The 20,539-nt window shown below is 37.1% G+C and overlaps 1 protein-coding gene across 2 annotated transcripts in view; it reads left to right on the top strand.

The window, feature by feature from the left end:
* Nucleotides 1–20,539, top strand: part of INVS (inversin) — a 106,290-nt gene that overhangs the window by 15,758 nt on the left and 69,993 nt on the right. For both annotated transcript variants that reach the window (XM_086609157.1, XM_086609156.1), the window contains exon 3: nucleotides 2,544–2,710. In XM_086609157.1, coding sequence (XP_086465283.1) covers nucleotides 2,544–2,710 — 167 coding nt within the window. The remainder of the gene's footprint in view (nucleotides 1–2,543; nucleotides 2,711–20,539) is intronic.

Below are 20,539 nucleotides of genomic sequence, written 5' to 3'. Positions count from 1 at the left end.
CCCAGCCTGTACTTATGCTTGGGATTGCCCCAACCCATGTACAGGACCTTGCACTTGGCCTTGTTGAACTTCATGAGGTTCTCACAGGCCCCCCTCTCCAGCCTGTCAAGGTCCCTCTGGATGGCATCCCTTCCCTCCAGCGTGTCCACAACACCACACAACTTGGTGTCATCTGCAAACTCACTGAGGGTGCACTTGATCCCACTGTCCATGTCACCAACAAAGATGTTAAATGTTAAATAGCACTGGCTCCAGTACTGACTCCTGAGAAACACCACTCATCATTGGCCTCTACTTGGACATTGAACCGTTGACCACAACTCTTTGAGTGCGACCATCCAGCCAATTCCTTATCCACCAAGTGGCCCATCTGTCAAATCCTTGTCTCTCCAGTTTAGAGACAAGGATGTCATGGGAGACAGTGTTAAATGCTTTGAACAACTCCAGGTAGATGACATCAGTTGCTCTTCCCTTATCCACTAATGCTGTAACCTCATTGTAGAAGGCCACCAAATTAGTCAGGCAGGATTTTCCCTTAGTGAAGCCATGTTGGCTGTCACCAATCACCTCCTTATTTTCTATGTGCCTTAGCATAGTCGCGAGGAGGATCTGCTCCATGATCTTGCCAGGCACAGAGGTGAGACTGACTGGCCTGTAGTTCCCCAGGTCTTCCTTTTTTCCCTTCTGAAAAATGGGGTCTGTTTCCTCTTTTCCAGTCGGTGGGAACTTCACTGGACTGCCCCAGCTTCTCAAATATGGTAGATAATGGTTTAGCAACTTCATCTGCCAGTTCCCTCAGGACCCGCAGGTGCATCTGAGCAGGTCCCATGGACTTACGCACCTTCAGGTTCCTTAGATGGTCTCAAACCTGATCTTCTGCAGTGGGCAGTTCATTCTCCTAGTCCCTGCCTTTGCCTTCTGTGACTTGGGCAGTGTGGCTAGAGCTTCTGCCAGTGAAGACCGAGGCAAAAAAGTTATTGACCACCTGAGGAAGGTCAAAGGGAAGGAAGCATGGCTAAACAGCAGTGTGAGGGTGGCTATTAAAAGCAAGAATATGTTCTTCAAAAACCGTAATTTACATCTGAGGAAGGTAGAAGCAGGTCAGTAAAATACTTTTTAAATTTTTTTTTAGGAGTAATTTACTAGAGGCATGAAAATTAATTATAAAGCTAGTGGATTGTCAAGGTGAAGGGGCAGTCAGAGAAGACAAGGCCATTGGTGAAGAACTAAACTAATTTTTCTATATCTGCGTTCACAGAAGAGCTTGGAACGGTTCCTAAACTGTATTTCACAGAGCAGAAAGAGTTTTTTTCAATGCAAATCACAATTTCTAAGCAAGACAAGGTGTTACAGATTGAATCACGAGAACAACATGGTATTCACTCAACAGTTTTCAAGGGACTTGGAAATTAAGCAAGTGAGCAAATGATTGCTCTAACTGGCAATATCTTGCTTAAGAGTGTTTTTTGTGAGAGGCTTGATTGGTAGGGAACAAAATTTAGTCCTTGATAGTCCCCTCGATTCACGCTTAACCTGCTTGACTCTTCTGCTCGGTGAATCAATAGAAATTATAGTTAAGAATACAATTACTGGATCTGTAGATAAGTATAAATAATATGCTGGAAGAGAGTGAAGATTGTGTTTGTAACAGAGAAGTGTGCTTCTGCTGGAGTTCTTTTGAAGCACCAACAATCATGCAAACAAAGAAATATTTAAAAAGAAAAATTAACTTACCTGCTACAATTCAATGTTCCTTGAGTAATTGTAGACAACGTTGCTATATGGGAGATGTATTTAGAGTTGGGATGTGTAGGATGGTTGATATCCATGGATTTATAGATGCTGCTTTCTATATGGTGACGTAATAGAAATATGGAACTTTATAGTGAAGTATGCATACTGGTTTGTTTGGTTGGTTGGTTTTTTGCCTGTGAATAGGAATACAATGGTTTAGGGTTTTTTTTAATAGGACTTCAGACTTCTTATTTAGCTTAACTGCTGCCTTATTAATCTTATCAATTCAAGAAAGCTCAAGAAGTATTTTAGTAGTTTCTATATTGTAAGGCACTATGAATTAAATAATGGTATTGATGTTACATCAATATTGATGGTTTTATGCTTTTTAATTAAACATTGCTGTGAGCGGGCTTCAAAGCTTGTTTTAGTTAGTGTTCACTGGTTTCAGAAAGTTTGTGTTGTTGATTTTTTTTTTAAAAGTAATCTTTACAGCCAAGATCTGTATAACTATTTTAAAATTATAAATAATTATGCCACTGCAGAATGTTACTGGTGGTAGGTGTGCTTGTGGAACTAATGTTTTCTGAATGTACTTTTTTCTGTAAATATGTTCTGAGATTTCCTGTAAATGTCAGTAAAAAGGGTGAAAAATAATAACTTTGAGTTTATGTCATACTCCATTATTTTGATCACCCTGTTCATTTTGAGTAAGATACTCTTTTTTAAAAAAATGTACTACTCATGGACTTAATTGCTTTATGTGTTTTTTTTTAATTTTTTTTTTTAAATATTTTTTTTTTTTTTAGGAAACTCTGAGCTGAAAGATAAAGAAGACCAGTTTGGAAGAACTCCACTTATGTACTGTGTATTGGCTGACAGGCTGGACTGTGCAGAGGCATTACTGAAGGCTGGAGCTGATGTTAATAGAGCTGATCGTAGCCGAAGAACCGCTCTCCATCTTGCTGCACAAAAGGTAATTACATTAAAGGTTCTCAGGCATTGTGTAAGCTTGCGGCATTCACAATAAGTATGAAGAAGATTTTTTTTTTTCTATTGAGTAAGTATGTTGTATCTTCAGAGGCTTTCATTATTTTAGAGGAAAATAATGTGAGGTTTTTTAAAAACTTGACCCATCCCAAGGTAAATCTTTGGAAGGTTATTTTTTAGTGTTTTTACTCAATGTATTTGTAGCTTTCTGCAGAGACGTTTTAAGAACTTGTGCTTTCTAGGAAAAATAGTCCTTGTATATTTTGAGATAGCCAGTTCTAAGTAAAGACTACATTTTGTACTCTCTGATACTCCTTAGGATGTTACCGTTAATTTCAGTGGATATAAGACCATGCACTGTTAATTATTAATGCTGTGTCTGAGAATTTCAAGGATACGGAATACCAAATCATCTCCAGGACCAGGAGGGAAATGCATTGCTGTCTGTTTTTCCTTCTACAAGTTCAGTCTATAGTACTGTCCAGTTACATTGTTCCACTGAAGAAGTGCTAAAGGAATTATCAAAAAAAAAAAAAAAAAAGAGGTAATTTAAAGTATAACTTCAGAGCCGCAATAAATTTTGAGTGTGTTTAGGACTGGGGAAGTGTCCACAGTTACAGGAGAATGAGCAAACTGCTGATGGGAGGAGAGGAAAAAAAAAGAAGGTGCATTGGCTAGCTAACCAAGACATTTGAGCTCATAAACTATGAAAAAGATTGCACAGAGAAGATTAAAAACTCGAACTGAAAGGAACAGCTTTTTATTTACTATTTTACTTTTTATAGTATGTTTAAAACTGTAACTGCACAAAATTTGAAGTTGTTTTGGCTGTGTAAGCTGTGTCTTTTGGTGCCAGTTAGAGTGCCTGCTGTGATTTTTGTAGAAATTTATAGTATTTTGTCACCTGTTCACATTGTTCAGATGTTGTATATATTTTTCAATATACTCTGCAATTTTTTTTTTGTTTTATTTGAGTTAGGTTTACATAAAGGTAGCTATAGTTAGGTTTACATAAAGGTAGCTATAGTAAGTAGCTCCTTACTAGTACTTAGTAAGGAGCTGTCGTGGGTTAGGCCGTGCCAGCAACCAGACCCCCCCACACAGCCGGTCACTCACCCTCCCCCACCCCCAGGAATGAGGGAGAGAATTAAAGGAGAAACAGGAAACCCGTGGGTTGAGATAAGAACAATTTAATACAGATAAGTAATACACAGTGTGGATGCTCACCACCCCTCTTATCCCGCAGCCCATCTCATCCCGAAGCTGCAATCCCGGACGAACGCGAGGCCCCGAAATAGAGAGGGGCAGAGAGAGATAGTACTCTGAGAGTGGGAGTACTGGGAGAGAGAGGAAAAAAAAGGCAATAGAGCGAAAGTGCAGCAAGCGCAAAAGAGCAAAAGCAGCGAAAGAGCCAAAGCGCAAAAGCCCTTCTTCCCGGCTGCCCCTCACTTTTATACTGGGCATGATGCTGCATGATATGGAATACTAATTGGCCAGTTTGACCCTCAATCTTAAGTTCCACCACAAATCACAAGGGGAATCGTGTCCCCCTTGTCCCAGCTATGCTCCCCGCTTATCCCGCCGTGTTTCTGCACTCCGGCACACTGAAAAGTCCTTGGAGTCTCACGTCCAACCACAAACATCAACTTGCGATCAGCATTCTTCTCAGAGCGAGCCTCTGAGTAAAACCAGAACATGGAGCTCTTCTAGCTGTTAAAAAGAAGAGCTAACAGTCCCAGCTAAAACCAGGACAGGAGCGATATATGCAGTTGAATAGAGAACCATTCGGCAAGGCTGTAATAAGGTGATATTCTTCAGTTACACTTGCATGGGAGTCCCTAGGGACTGTGTGTTCTGTGTTACTGCATTAAATTACTGTAAATTTGATATTTTAAATTTACAAATTCTTTAGGTAAAAATTTTAACTATTAAAAAACAGTGTGAATGCATTCTTGAAACGTGTACAGTAATGCACGGCATTACTTGACTGCCATCGTAATTAGTTACGGTAGGTTATAGTTGAGTTGAAAGAGGCTAATTCGTCTATTTGGTTACGTACCGCAACACCTCGATGAAATACTTCAGTCATCATCACAACCTTGTCTCTAGTGCACCAGGGGTTAACTTTGTATTTCTGAATAACCAGCTTACTGTGAATGTTGTTTCAAAGACAGGTATTTCATAAACATAACCATGTCAGAGTCTTAAAAAATTGATCTAAGGTACTATACTTGCTTGGTGTGCATACAGGCTGTAGATTTTATGACCTGATAGGCACACAAACATTTTATAATATTAAAAACTTAATTTTAAAATTACATTTCCCCCAGCTTTTTAAAATACATTTTAGCCTATTAAAACAATATACATTCTTGTTTAAATCTTTGTCTGTGTCTTCATATTGTGGGTATTTGTATTGCAGCTATTCAAGGCAAGAGATACTTTGTCTTGGCATAATACCCTTTAACTGAATGTGCTCTTCGGTTTCTTTATGTCTTACTGCAATCATGAAAGGGCAGTTTGTACCACGTGATAATTGGATGATCTTAGATACGTTTTCACTTGACAGTGCAGCTGAAAAAAAACGGTACTGTCTACCTCATGCTATTTTAGCAGATTTTATGCAGTCACCCACTTATTGTGTAATGTACTAGATAAATGTGATTCAATCCATACCTACGTAGTGCTTGTGCCATCATAGTGCTGGGTGGCAAAAAGAGGTCAGGAGACAGCCCTTGCAGCTGCTTTCCATTTCGCTGACTGCTTAGCTGTCCTGTAGAGCTGCATTCTGTGCCTTCTGAGAAGTTACTCACTATTGATGTCAGCTTACGAAATTAACATTTCATATGCGTAAAATTTTGTCTTCAGTCTTCCTTATTAACGTTTTAAGATCTGCATTTCTGTCATGAATGCCTTCTGCAAAATATATAAATTCAAATTTAAACCAACTTCATGTTTCATGCAGTTTTGGCTGTTTAAATAGTGGTTTGCATTCTTCTTATTTCTCTCTGATACTTTTGGTTTATATTCTGATTTTTTTTTTTCCCAAAGTAAAAAACCAATTCCTCAGTAACCAATACTGCAAGTTGACTTTCAGATAGAAAAAGAAAAATGCTGTGAGAGCACCCATTTCCAAACTTTTATTGTCAATGTTGGTTAGTCATGGATCTACATATTTACCAGGGCCACTGTACAATTTTCACTGTGTTCAAGCATGTGAGTCAGTCACTGTCCTGCACTTCATCAAAAAGAGATTTACATGACTTTCTAAATCTCCATTCATTCGTAGTCACAGGTATAAGTTGTTTAGAATGACAGTGCTTGGAGATTCAGATTCCTAAATTGCACTTGAGTTGCATCCTAGCTTTCATTTTCCTTGGAGGGAGAAGTTAAGATTAATGCGGAGACCTTTACATGCAACTAATGAAGAGGCAGGAAAGAGAAGACCCTTTTCTTCACACACATTCTCAACTAAAGAAGATGGATGTAAAAGGAAGTAAGATTTCCTGAGTAGGAACCATCCTCTCTAGGTACTAGAATTACTTTTGCCATTTTTTGCTGTCTCTAGGAAGTGCTTTTTGGAACACCTTACAGGTCACAGCAGACACCCTGAGGGCTAGAGTTTGTTGCTAGAATATTTGAGTTTCTTTAGGTTATCATTCTACAGGCTTCCTTTACAAGTCCCTTCACAGGTGTTCCTCTGAAACAGTCTTGCAGTTGATTTGGCAAAAATTGGTCTCCGCTGTATTTACAAGCCACAGAACCGTCTCAGAGGCAAAAGGTTTGTGAGAAGATAGTCTTCTAATGCCAAACAGAAAAAATGATTTAGCCATCTTGGACAGAAGAAAGCTGAATGTCTTTATTCATGTGTTTAGATTCAAGATGAAGACTCTCCCATTAGTAATCCTGGTTATCGAAAGAAGAATTGGTTTCATTCTCTGCAGGATACAGAGAATCTTGCAATACTACTTTCCCTCAGTATCAGCTAAAACTACAGCTGGTTTAAGGTTCTTTCCTTCGTTTTCTCTCCAGCATCAAATAACTGTGCTAAGGTAGAAATTCCTGTTCACTTGAGATGAAACTATTCCCATTTTTCTGTCTGGAGGCTTCACTGATAAAAGGACTGCCAGTTCATGTCTTGCAGTCCTAGTAAAATAGCTTATATGTTTATTAGCAACCTGTTTACTCTGGGGAATTAACAATCTCTATGAATTCCCCAAGCACAGCCCTTTGTGTTAACAGGGATAGAAGAAAAAATTCAATAGTTTTGTTGTTGGATGCTAATAATATGCACTTAAATGATCTATCAGGATGCTTAACTGTCAGGAGGATATTAATTTTGGCTATGGGAAGATTAATACCACCCCAGTGGGAAAATGTGGCTTTCATTGTCTACAGACATTAAATATTCTGTAGCTTGCATTAATTCTTTGCTGACACAGTTATTGATAAATAACAGTACATCCAGGATGCAGTTAGGAATTCTGTGTAAAGTAGGAGGGTATATTTTAATGATGTTCAATTGTAATTTTTCTTAAACTAGAAAAAATGATTGTTCCTGTATACTCACCAGTAACCACACAGGTAAAGAATGAAGGAAGAAAAGACAGCCTGTGGCAAGAATAAGACATGGCAGAAAATTAGAAACAGAGGTAGTCTTTAGTTCACTTATTTTAGGAAAGCTTATTCCCAAGTCTTATCTAATGAGCACAGTCAAAGTAGTCCAAGAGCCCCAAAACCAGAATGTTATTTCCCCTTTCTTGTCCAAGTAGATGATGTTTGTATTAAAAGCTCCTGACTCAGACTTTCCTAGGAGCAAGCATATACGTTTTTCCCCTCAATATCTTTTTCAAGATGTGTTTCCTGGAGCTATAGTCTCTCAAATAATTCATAGGGCATTATTTGAACTGCATAAAAGAGCATATGCACTTCTAACTTTCTTTCCTGATCTGTATCATGAAAATAAATGATGACTGTGCCTTTCAGAGATGACAGTGCTCAGTTTGTGTTCTTTTTTCCTAGGCTGGTATCCTTTTGTGATGCTCCCCTGTAAGCGAGAGCTCATAATGAGTAATATGCATAGTATGCATATAACTCATGTGTAGGTTCATGAAGTATGAATGTGCTTTACATTCATTCTGCCATACTTTCATGTGACCATACAGTTTAACTAAATGTGAAAATTCTGAACAAACCAAGGTGTGAAACAGGAGTGTTGGCCAACCAGCCAGAAGAGGTGATTTTTTTACATGCAGTACTGCAGTTTCCTCTGTGTTTAATTAAGCCACAGACAAAAACTCCAATACAAATGTTTTCTTTACTTTTCTGAACAAAGGGATCTCTCTAGTGAACACAGCCTGAAGATGCTTAAGGACAGAAGGTGCAGTTTGTTGTATGTGATTTGTATGTGTTGTATTACAGATAAGCTGATCCAGCTACCAAAGAGTTGGTCCTGCCCATGGCCTTCTCTGACCCCTTTTCGCAACTGCAGAACTGCTCACTGTTCAACTAGTCCACAGAAAATGAACTCTACAAAATAACAATTCATTTTCTGCCTGTTTAGCAAGTGTCCTCATGCTCCCGAATGCTTTTCACTGTTGGTTGTGCTGAAACTAGTGTTGATATGTGCTCTAAGCCTAATTGAAATGTTTAAAAATAACTACAGGAAAAGTTTACGTAGACAAAACTCACATTATTACAGGAAGCTGATTTACAGTATGGTCCCTCAGAAAGTTGTGCTGTTACTGCTGGGGAAGAATAATAAAGCAGCCAGAGACTGTGCAGAGCTGGAACTTCCTATATGAACTTTGACATCATGAAAGATATTCTTAAAGCCTTAGTTAAGAATTTAGCAGCTTTCCATTTGAGTTGAGGGAGGATAAGGGAACCCTTTTGAAGGTTTTTTTTTGTCTGATAAATAGCAGCTGTGACTTTCTTTCAGGATCTTGCATGTCTCTCAAATTCTGCTTCAGATGGTTGCTTTAGATTTCATTAGTGGTCAGTGAGCAAAATATTAGAGTATGAAATGATGGTCTTGATATCGAAGTATTGGTCTACTCTTATGAAACTCAGCATTCCAGCTTAGCTGGAAATTTCAACATTTCTCTACTGAAACGTGATGGGTGGCTTGCAATATGTTTGTACACAAGAAATACTATAAGATAGAAGCATTTTGTGGAGGCTAGTGTTAGGTAAGCTCTTCTGCGTGTTGTAGGAGAGAAATGATTGGTCTGAAAAGGTTCTGGGAAATCAAGCAAAACTAGGTATTAGGAGAATGGTCAGAAGACTATCTTGTATATTCTGTGTCTTGATTCATTAGTGTATCACAGATGTGAAGGAGAGGGAAAGCTTTCCAATTCAGTTATAGTAAACGTTATAGAGGAGCATAATTGAAACAAGAAGCTTGACAACAGTTTTGTTGATATGGAGAGCTTGATTTGGGCACTGCTTTGCAGGACCTATATGTGATTCTCATATTTTCAGGCAGTAAGTTTTCAGCTTGCTTTGTCATGCCTTGTAACAAGGCAAAAGCATACACATTGTTTTTTGCTCAGTGTTAAGTCACTGTAGTCATTTGGTGTCCAACAATCATGTGTCTCTACTGTCAAATCGTGGGTTAAATCCAGCTGGTTCTCTTGCCTGCAGAAGACAGAGCTGTAGAAATACTGTTCTACAAGTCAGGTTTCAGTTGCACAGCAAATTCTAAAGCATCTGAATCTCATTTTTCACTGGTTTTATGCTAGTATGAAATCACATTTTAAGACAAGGTTATGCAAAAATTTACATGCCAAAGTACCTCTTTTGACTTCAAGATCGGAATTTCAGAGTAGCTAAACATCAGACTCTGTCTCTATACAGGCTGCGCTTATAAATATGGTATGAATGTCTATAGGCTATGGCACATGTAAAAGTGACTTTTAAATTATTTTAATAACTGTTGTTTACTAAACTTACTTATTCTTATAAAATATGTTTGAAAATATTGCTTGTAATTTGTGCCTACCTCCTTGAATATACCTACTTTTCAGCAGTCATTTTCAGCAGAATTACCTCAATTCATCAGAGGAATTATAGCATGGCTAAACAAAAAATGTAGTTTGTTATTGTCTTTGGGTAGGATTGGATTGTGAAGGAGAACAAAGCTGACTGAGACACTAAAATCATTACACTATAAATATCTAAAGCGTTTGCTTCTACCTACTTTCACTTGTAAGGACAGAATACTATTTTTCTCCATTTAGAACAGTAAAAGCAAGAGCTGAGGGAGGTTTAAAGAGAGGGTTTTCAGCAGGAGCAGTTGTGGTGTATTTAGACAAATACTACATAGTAGAGTATATTTGTGTGGAAAAGGATGGACCATGTGTAGTGCCTTCTCTTTTCCACGCACATGACGTAGTGATCTCCAGTTGCCTGGGGCAGTTGATGTTTCAGACTGGCAGCCGTCATTGTAGCATCCATGTTTTGAAGGATTTTGTTTTAATTGTGAGGGTTGCAAACCTAATTTAGAAGTAGAGCAAAGAAATATGTCTAAGGTTTTCATGAAGATGAATGGATTAGCTCTTGCTATGTGTAAAGGATGTTCAGATGTGATTCTTAGGGAGGCACATCTCCTGGAACACAACTTGAAAAACATAGCAGTATGTCATTTTTGATTCTGACCTGTGATGGTGGAAAAGATTCACACTTACCAAGAATAGTGATAATAAACCAAATATTATAAATGAGTCTTGCAGAAGAAAACTTGGGAATAATAATGGAGGAGAGTGCTCATTTGGTTAATAAGTCTAATACCTGGACATTTAGAGATTTTGCTGGTATGATTAGCAAATAAGAAGAGTAATTTTTCTTCACTGCTTGGCACCAGCTAGTTCTCTCGTATAATGTTAGTTTTTAGCCCTCATTGTTTAAAATCAAAAAACCTGAAAAGCTCTTAAAATAATGAAAGGGAAAAGAAGCCCAAATGTGAATGCTTTTAATGAACTAGGTAAAATCAAATTGGGAGAATGAGATATATTCCTTTCCTCTGTAAACAAAGTATGTGTTGAAAAAGAATGAGAATCTGCTAAATAAGAACAGGCCATAGCAGGGAATATAACCTAGGATAAATAGGAGGCTTATAATATAAACAATACTGGCATTCTTCGTGCTGGAAAGCCTAAACAGCTTCCGAGAACACTGTGGACTCTTCGTCGCCAGCGTAGGCATAAATGTCGCTGTGTGCCGAAGAGTTGAGAACGGGTCGCTCGGTTGTCCCCGCTGCAGAGGGCTGGACCGGGTGCGCTGCTAGCGATCTTCTTCGGGGCGGGTGGGTGCTTCTGGGGCGCTCCGTCTTCGGAGTTGCGAACTTGTCTGGTCTTGGAAAGCAGAGGCTGGTATTAGAAACGGGCATTAGCGCTGCAAATGAAAGCATAGCTGTGAAGTGGTACACTACGTTGGTTGAAAATTAAAATATTTGTCTCCTCTTCGCAGGGGTTTATTGTATTTGGAGTATGTTTTAGAAAAGTATCGTAATAATGTAAATTTATTTATAGACATACTATATACAATTTCAACTTTTCAGGTTTTTTACCAGTTTGCTTGAGTTTTAGGAGGGCCAGCTTTACCTAAATGTCCTGTAGGTTCAATAATCTTAAGGGATCTGTTTGCCAAACTGTTCATTTAACTATCTATATTTTGTGATAATACTGTACTGAAATGCCTATCTTTTAAAGAGTTTAATCATGTCTGATTGAAGCGATTAATAAATATGTATTCTTCCCCAAGAGTATTTTGTAAACCTAGGAAGTTAGAACAGTTTGAGGACAAACACTACACAATTTGACTTTTTTTTTTTTCTGAATAAATCATTTTACAGTGTTTAGATTTTTTAAAATAGTATTATGTTACATTTGCATGTAGTTTCTTATATCTGTACAACCTAGATGTTACCCAGGAACATTTTCCTCACTTAAACTGTAGATTTTCCCGAAGTAGAATAGCACATATTCATGTCTTATGTCTTCTTCAGGTAAAGAAGCTTTTATTTTATGTGAGTTTTAATGTAGTTTGATTTAATATTATTTTATTGTTAATAAGTAATTTCAAAAGTTTAGGAATCCATTGCTGGAAAACACGTTGGTTTTGGCATAGTTGAGAAATCAGCTAAATAATTATGGCAAGGCAGTACTAATTGCTTTTTAACTGTTTCAAGAACTTGTGTATTTTTGCTCACATTATTCTTGTGCTTGCATGATCTTAACAATCTTTCCATGGTTGTTGTGCTTTATTTTAATGCCCTCTTCCTGATGTTCATTGCATTAAACAGCCTCAGTTCAGAGTCTGTGCCTCTGATCTCGCCATTAATGGTTTTGGATAGTATCACTGTAAAAATAAAAAATGTTGTTGCTGCTTTTCAGTTTGACTTTGAGTGTTGTGACTTGTGAGGTTCTATGTTACTAGAGACTATATATTGTCTTAGAAACAGATAATTTTTTCTTGAAAAACAATTGAAGAAAATGTATAATAATAAATTCAAATGATGCATTCTTGGCTTATATCACTCTGCTAAAAAGAAAGGAAAATTTTGTAGGTATGGAGTAACATCTCTCTCTCTGGTGTAGCTTGGTATTGGGATTCCTTTTTTAGTGATGCAAATCCCTGCCTGATAAGAATGCTTCCCAGCTCAAGCTTGGTTTTCTAGGGTTAATTTTCCTGGAGTTTCTGCCTGAGTTTGAGAAGAGCTCTGTACAAAGGGAGTCAGTACAGCCTAGTGGAGAGCAGAGTCATAAGCATTTGCATCTCTGGAATGTTTTTATTGACAAACGGTAGTCTGCTATTGACATTTGTGTCCCTTGATGATACTTCTATCCTAGCTTATCTTTGCTGGTCAAATGCCTTAATTGTTCTGGCCTTTAATTCAGTCAAAGTTGGAGCATGAGTGGAAGAGAAAAGAGAAGGAACAAGTCTAACGGAGCATCAAGCTTGAGCTGTGAAGCTGCTGGCAACGATCAACCTGTCATAATGTTATGATTTGTTCATTTTTATACCATTTATTAGCCTTTACTTGTTGTGCCATTTGGCCTCCAGGGCAGATAAAGTGCTGTCTAATTTGGTAGGTTTGCTTCTGTCAGAGTGGCCTCGACAGAGAAGGTGTTAGCTGTAGTGACAAATAATCAATAGCTGTCGTTGTCATGAGGAACGTGAGTAGTTGGGCCTTTCATCTGGAGGATTAGAGGTCTAATTGGATTGAGAATAGGGAGGGTGGGCTGTTGGGTAACCCTGTCAGCTATGTTAAGCTGTCAAATGTCAGCCTTCCTGAAAGGAAGAAGGGATGGTTAGCTTTCAGAAACAAGGAAGAAGACATATGAAAGCTTTTTAAAAAGTAATAGGTGGAAAAGTAGAATAGGCTAACATAGGCTTTAACCCCTTCTTGTTTAATTATATCTCTCTCCAGTTAATGAGGGTGCGTGGTGTCTGCTCTGTCTTTATCTTGCACTCTCTCTCTCTCTCACACACACGCGCGCACACACACAGAGACAGATAGAACTGGTGTGAAACAAATTTGACAGCGTGATACCAAATCGGACTGGTTCTGTGTCTTGAGGAAAAGCCAGTTAACTAATCAGATAGGGAATATAAATGCAAAAGATTATGACATCGGAGAGGAGAGTATCCACCAAGAAAGGGAATGACTTAGCATAAGCTGTAAAGAAACGGAATATTTTGTTTTAATATTTTGTTTAAAGGTTTGGCAGTCCAATAGTACCAATTTGGTTTTTGAGATACAGCAGTTGTTTCCATGTTTCTGAAAGTAGAATAAGTATTCTGATTCAGTCCTGCACTGGATGGTAAAATTGTCAGTTGAATTTTGTCTATATTTTCTTACAGCTGTTGCTTTTGATCCCTTGCTCTCTTCAAATTTTTCTCCAAGAAACAGGTACTGTTCTGAAGAAGATGAATCCAATGAAAGAGCCATTATGCTAGTAGAACAAATAATTTTTTTCAGATTAACATCTCAGAAGGTTTACAGTACTAATGTTTACCTTACCAGAATAAATAATAGGACTAGATTTTAAAGGAGGATTTGTTTGTTTATAAAATTACTAAAGTAGTGGTTTCTTTCTTTGTCATCTTACTTTGTCACTGTGTTGAAAGCAGTCTTGACTGTAACCATAACAGTATGTCCTTTCTCTGTGTAACGTACTTTTCCTGAGATCTATACTACTTGGCCAAAGTTATCCTTCATATAACTGGCCATCTCTTACAAGAAGCTAGCATCCTTAACTGCTGGTGACGTTGAAATAGCAATTTTTAGAGAAGGGGGAGAAAAAGCCCTTTATTTTGTATTGGCTAATTAAAAAAACCCAATTTTATATTTTTCTTCTTTTTTATAAGCTTGTAGATTTTTTTAAAATTTCATAGATTTTTTTTTTCAGGTTTTTATCATTCATTTGATTCTATTTTTTTTACTGTTGGTGTTTCAGTTTGGATTGATTCCTCTGCTGCACTCCTCTCTTCTACACCACTTACTGATGGCCATTTGGACGCATGACAGGGCATCTACTGGTCGTCTGCTGTAAATGCTGGCAAACCCATCCTTAATCTCAGATTTATCTTTGTAAGTTAATATAATGCTCTGAGTATTTAGAAGCAGAAATCTTGAACGTATTATCTGTTATCATGCTTCAATGGCTAATATGTCAGAAGCAGTGGCTTTTTTCCCCTTTCAGATAGACTGCCATGCTCCCAAAGACCCATCTTTGTGTAAGGGTCTGGGTTCATGGGTCTTGAATAATTTTTCCTTTTGCAATTAGTTATCTGACAGATATTTTACCTCTGTCATTTCTAGTTAGGCTTTCTCAGAACTAAACTTCTAACTTTTCTCATAATCCAGTTCTCTGCCTCATCTTTCCCTCTCTGTTTTGTTTCATTGCTTCCTCAACTCTCACTTTATGTTCTTGATATTTAGTTTTGAGTCTGTATAATCTGATTTAATCACATTTAACCTTCTGGTGTAAGCTATAGGAAGACAGATGAAGAATTGAGATAATGGCCTGCTCTTGCAGATTTGATTGTGGTGAAGATAGCTGAGATTGCTGAGCTGCAAAAAGAGCATTATGCTGCTGTGGTCAGGTTGGCCCCAGTATCCACAATATCCATGACACTGACCCAGTGTTTCTATACTCCATTGTTGTCTGTGCTATAGAAGCACTATGATAAAATGGGCTTTTTCCTTATAATAAAATAAACCCTGGCCCATTTATTAGTAGAAGATTTTTAAATTATGTTTTTAGCTTATTACAAGTCTCTCCATTCTTCTGAAAAATTACTTTTTTTTGTCAAGTTCCTGCTTTATTTTTATTCATTGTGATAAGTAGTGTGTCAGAATTCAGTATCATAATTTCTAGAGGTTTACCTAATACTTGCTACCAAAATCCTTGCCCTTCTTTTTTTTTCCTCTTCTCCAGACAATTTCCTTGCCATGGCAATGATCCGTTGATTTCCCCATTTTCGCCCCTTTTTGGTTTAGCTAGAACATCGCTATTGGTGGTGGTTCTTTCTCTTCTCCTCCAGCAATGTCACAGCTATTTTTATTAATCTAATTGACTTATTTTCATTATACAAACTATTCTTTCTCATTTTCAAGCACAATGTAATTTCACTTCTCTGCATCTCTGCTGTGCTTCTTGCTCTGTTAACTCTCCTCCCTTCCACTGTTTGGCTTTATGTCCTCTTTTACCATGTTTCCTGTGCTTGAAATAAGCTTTTATGATCCAGACTGCCAAAGAGGATATCGTCAGACCCAAAACATATATTGTATTATCATACTAGTGCCTGTGTTGAGCTGTCTTGATCTCAAGCACTTATTTCAGATTTCATTAAAAATAATAAGAAATGTCTCCAACTGCAATGATTTTCTAAAAGATTTTGAAAATATGAATGAAGCGCAAGCCATGGTGGCAGAACATAGAGCAGCATTGCTTGTGTTGCGTTTCCCAGTGAAAAGGAACTAATTCTGCATAGCATATGGGATGATATCTTAAATATCTGTATAGCCAGCTGGTAGAATTACTTTATTTTCATCTGTCAAATTCACAGTCGTACTTTTGTGAGCACCTGGGCTGATGTCTTGCCCATTGCTACTTTTTCAGATATTTTCTAAGTCTTCTTCTGTAGCAATAATTTTTCAGGCTGCTGTCAATGAATAAAATAATTCATACTAGTTTATGAAGAGTCAGTTGAAAGAATGAGACAGTAACGTAATGCTGTCCTTTAAACAAACAAAAAACTTAAGTGTCTACGTAAGGCTAAAAAACCCCAAACTGGTGCATAACTTAAACTCAGATATTCTGTTGGGAAGATGGACTGGGACTGAACAGGATGCAGACATGCTTTAGGACAGTTAGACAAAATTTTGCCAAGCAAAGGCAAGTACTTTGTGCAGGCATGAGCGGTGCTTTTTCTACAGAATGTTATTACATGTTGCTTGACATTTGGCTGGTTTAAGTTGACTTAATTATCCTCATTTTCAACTGCTAGGTTTCTTTTACATACTGGTATCGAATGGCTGTCCCCTCTCTCTTACTTTGTTTTATTCAAAGGATAGATGAAAATTGTCTAGCATTTGAACTTGAAAGTAAATAGTTGCATCTTAAAAATGTGATTCTTTCTAAACATGATACTGTACTTGGAGTGTTACGATTCATATCTGAATAGGTTTTATTTTGTTTCACTTATTGCTGTTCTTTTAGCATGTTTAGCATTGTGGCATCCCTTGGTGCACAACAGACTTGCCCAGCTCTTCTCCCAGGACATTGATGTCTGCTGCCACGTCTGTATCTTAAAAAATAGCTTTACAGGCAAAGGCATCTCCCTGTTTGAGTGTCCTTTATAAAACATTGTTCTTGCATTAATTGCCCCTCCACAGCTGACCTCATGGCTGCTCTTTGATGGTTACAAGAAGAAATATTGTTGTTAGGACTGAGAAACCACTTAGTTGTTTGTGTCCAGATTTGACACTGAAAATTAGAACAGGACTATCACTAGTATTAGTTCATCAGTTTGGTTTAGTTCAGTTTTGTGAGCTGTTTGGTGATTTCTGTTTGAATGAGGTGACTTTTTCTGGATATTCTGTAGCAAAAAGTGAAATTATTTCTTTTCACTAATTATAAATGTTTTTCTAATTTTAAATGAATTAGTTTTGTGTTAAATGTTTCCACATACACTTCAATAAATATAGTACCAGCAATAGATCATTTTGAAACAGGACACCTTTCTGCTGAATTCTCCAAGAATATTCTATCAGGTGTATGACACATCCTTAATCTGATGCTCAGGCTTGTCATTTGAATCAATAATGTACTAGATAGGATGTCTTCAGCATGCAAGTCCATTGCTATAGAAGGTATTTGAAAAATAAATTCAGATCTTATGGCCAGCCACAAACTCGAGGAGCACTAATTTTTCATTTGTCTGTCTTTTTGTCTGCAAACAGTTTGTTAAATTGTTGATTAAAGAGAGTTAGGTGAATCACACTCAAGTCAAAATGCATATGCATAAACTGGGTAAGCAAATTCTGTTGTTTCCTGGAAAGCAACAGCTAATGTCAGCATTTCATAAAATGCAAAATTAGTTTACCTTACCTATTAAAATTACAATCTTTTTGGTCTCTTTGTAGAGCAGCTTGAAACCCTGTTTTGTTTCACATTTTTTTATTAATGAAGAATGAGGAATTAATGGAGAATGATAGCAATTTTTATTAATGAGGAATGATTTCTACTGAAATATTAAAGGAATTTATGTTCTGAATATCGTGTATATATTGAGCCTTCTGATGGGAACATATAAATATTTATATACACGTATAGGACATTTTTTCAATGTTGTGTTATTATGATATAGATCTGGGAAAACTTTAAGAAACACAGACTTGAATTGTTATTTTAACTGCCTATAGTCTGAACAAAGAGAAATAAATGCAATATTTTTATTACTGCTAGGATGTAGTTTGAGTAGCTTACTAAGTCTTTGGTTTATTTACCAGTACTGTAAATAGATTCTGACTTCATTTTGAATCTCTAACATTACTGTAGTGTCTATAGAAGCTATAAAACATTGCAGTCTATAAAAGTAGCCTCAGGTGTCTCCATAATTATTTAAAGTAAGGGTAAACCTACCTTTATTACAGGTTTTTTTTCCCCACTATGGTTTATCTGTCTACTTTTGTAGTAGTTCTGGAAATTTCACTGTGGCTGGAGAACTTTTCTTATAAAATAGAATTTGGTATGCAGTTTTGTAATTATTTCACACGGTGATTTGTTTAAAATCTATTTAAATCAATAAAAAGAGATACAACAGCAGCTAAAATAATAACAATAAATTCTGGCAAGATATGCTCAAAAATGAGTACATATGCAAAGTTTTCATTTTGCAAGCCTTGTTGCTTCCAGGAGTCCATAAGGACATCACATACAGGAGTCCTTAGACCGGTGCAATTAGGAACTACAAGGCAGCAGTGACACAGTACTGATCAGAGCAATACTGAGTAGCAATGGCAATTAGTTTGCTTCCAGAACGAAGCGGTACTGCACAAAGTGAGAACTTTGACTGGACTGATGGCTGTCATTCAGACTTGTTTTTCAGGTAGAATTCTGTCATGGATAATATCTTTATAATAGATTTATTAGATTTTAAATAGAAATCTGGACATAGCATAGAAACATATCTAGAAGAATAGAAAATCGTATGAAGTCTGTATAAATGTAGGTTTGCTCTACAAACAAACTCTTCCAAATTGTTTGGAAGAGAGGTGAGAAGTTTAGGAGGCATTAGGTAATGTGTGTATAACTAAGCAATAAGAGACTTAGGCATCTGCAAAACATCGGTTATGGGATGTATACAAATAATTACTAAAAATGGAAAGAACGTTACAAATATGGATATAAATCAAAACTTCATTAGAATTCGAGAAAAATGTGAATATATGAAAATACCATTTTTAAAAACAAAGGCATATGTTTCAGGGATATATTTTCTCAGGTTTTTAACACTACTTTTAGTTCAGGACTGTTCAACTTAAAGCCATTAAGATGAAGAAAATTAATGTAGTAAATATTTTGTGGTACTTGTATTTTGGGGGAGGAGAGGGTCAGTACTTGCTGCCAAATCTTTCAAATCACAATGTATTTTTGAAATACAGTATTTTTTGAAAACCTAGTCTTTGATTCTTTATGAAGAGGTGGGCAGTGATCCTGTAAATGTGAACAATGTGTCTCAAGTTTTCTCGTAAATCCCCAGAGATGGTGTGTTGTGGGGTGCTTCTGCCCGAATGACTTTGAAAGAACACTACAGGAAAACAACTTTAGTAACAGTAGAAGAGATCAACTGGAAATGAGAATGCTAATTACGTTTTCATCCTTGAAGTGTTTTTTACATGAAAGCCACAAATTTCTATAGGTAGACCATAAAACTTAGAGCTGAAGAGCCAAGAATACTACACAGAAACAACATGTACAGACCATGGATAAATGAGGTCAAAGCCTGTAAGATACAAACACCTGTTTTTCTGCAACTTATGCTGGGAAACAGTTTTACCTTGGCTTCTACAGCACTGGTCAGTTGTCTTCTCTATTGTGTTCTTTGACTGTGTGCCAGTTGATAGTTCTGTCTATTCCTATGGAAACCAAGATGTTGAAGCCAATCTTGCAAGAGGCTTTACGGAGAAGTGCTCTAAGTTCAGCCACTCCCTTGCTTTAAGTCAAAATGTCTGATAGTCAGAACTGGCCTCAAGTCGTATTGATGTTCTTGGCTGATATATTACCTAAGATGCTTTGCCAGGCAGATGGACACGTTCAGCTTGGAAACGGGCAAATAAGGTTTCTGTTCAGCTGAGAGGTTCGCTCCAGTTGAGTGTTTTGAGTCTGGGATGCTGCTAATAAAGTTGCTGAAAGGATACTTTGTGAGAGTCACTCAGTGTCAAAATCAGTGATGTTTTTGCCATGGTTGACTTGAAAGGATTAGCAAAACGTCACATATTTAAATCCGCCAGTGGTTTGTTAGATAGAAGACATGGCATCATCCTGTCCACGCAGAGGTAATAAATAGCTTACAGAATTTTCTTTCAGAGCTGTAGTTCAATGGATGATTGCTAAGGATTATGTCTAAAACAATAGTCCTAAATATTTTCTTTAACTTACTTTTATTTTTCTGTTACATTTTTAATCAAGGAGTTAACTGCATAGTTTTGCTCAAAGGAAAACTACCTAAATGCTTGATTTCAAGTTTTCTTGAATTAAACTGGTCCAGCTGTGACTGAAGTTGTTCCAGAGCTAGAAGAAATTCTGGTTCAACTTCCTATAGTTAATAAAATCTACATTATATTGTATCTGTCTGTTCAGAGATGGGTTGTTTCTGTTCATTCCGCAGCAGCTTTACTGAAGTTACATGTGGGAATTAATTGTTCTCAGTATTGTCGGCCGGCTGATTAGAGAGTGCAGAGAACAGGAAGGAGTAGTTTCTATCCTACCTCTGATGACTTTGTTTATGATGTAGTTAGTGTAGACTACCACGGTGAGTAGACAGTATGCAGCAAAAATCAGCTAAGAATTATCTTCGGTGTCTAATTCTTGCTGAATGTACCAAGCACATATCCCAAAGGTTGAGGAGAGTATTTGAAAGGATTGAGAATGTCCTTGTAACTGTTGTGTTTAATAGGAACACTTCAGTATATTTGTTCTGTGGGACTTCAAAATCAGATTGATGGATACAATCACCTTACTTTAAATTTATGAAATAATTTGATTTATTCACCTTCTCAATTGATGTGACTTCATTCAAC

The sequence above is a fragment of the Tauraco erythrolophus genome, chromosome 3 (genome assembly GCF_009769465.1).
Source record: "Tauraco erythrolophus isolate bTauEry1 chromosome 3, bTauEry1.pri, whole genome shotgun sequence".
Taxonomy (NCBI): Eukaryota; Metazoa; Chordata; class Aves; order Musophagiformes; family Musophagidae; genus Tauraco; species Tauraco erythrolophus.
This window is presented reverse-complemented; position numbering and strand designations above follow the sequence as displayed.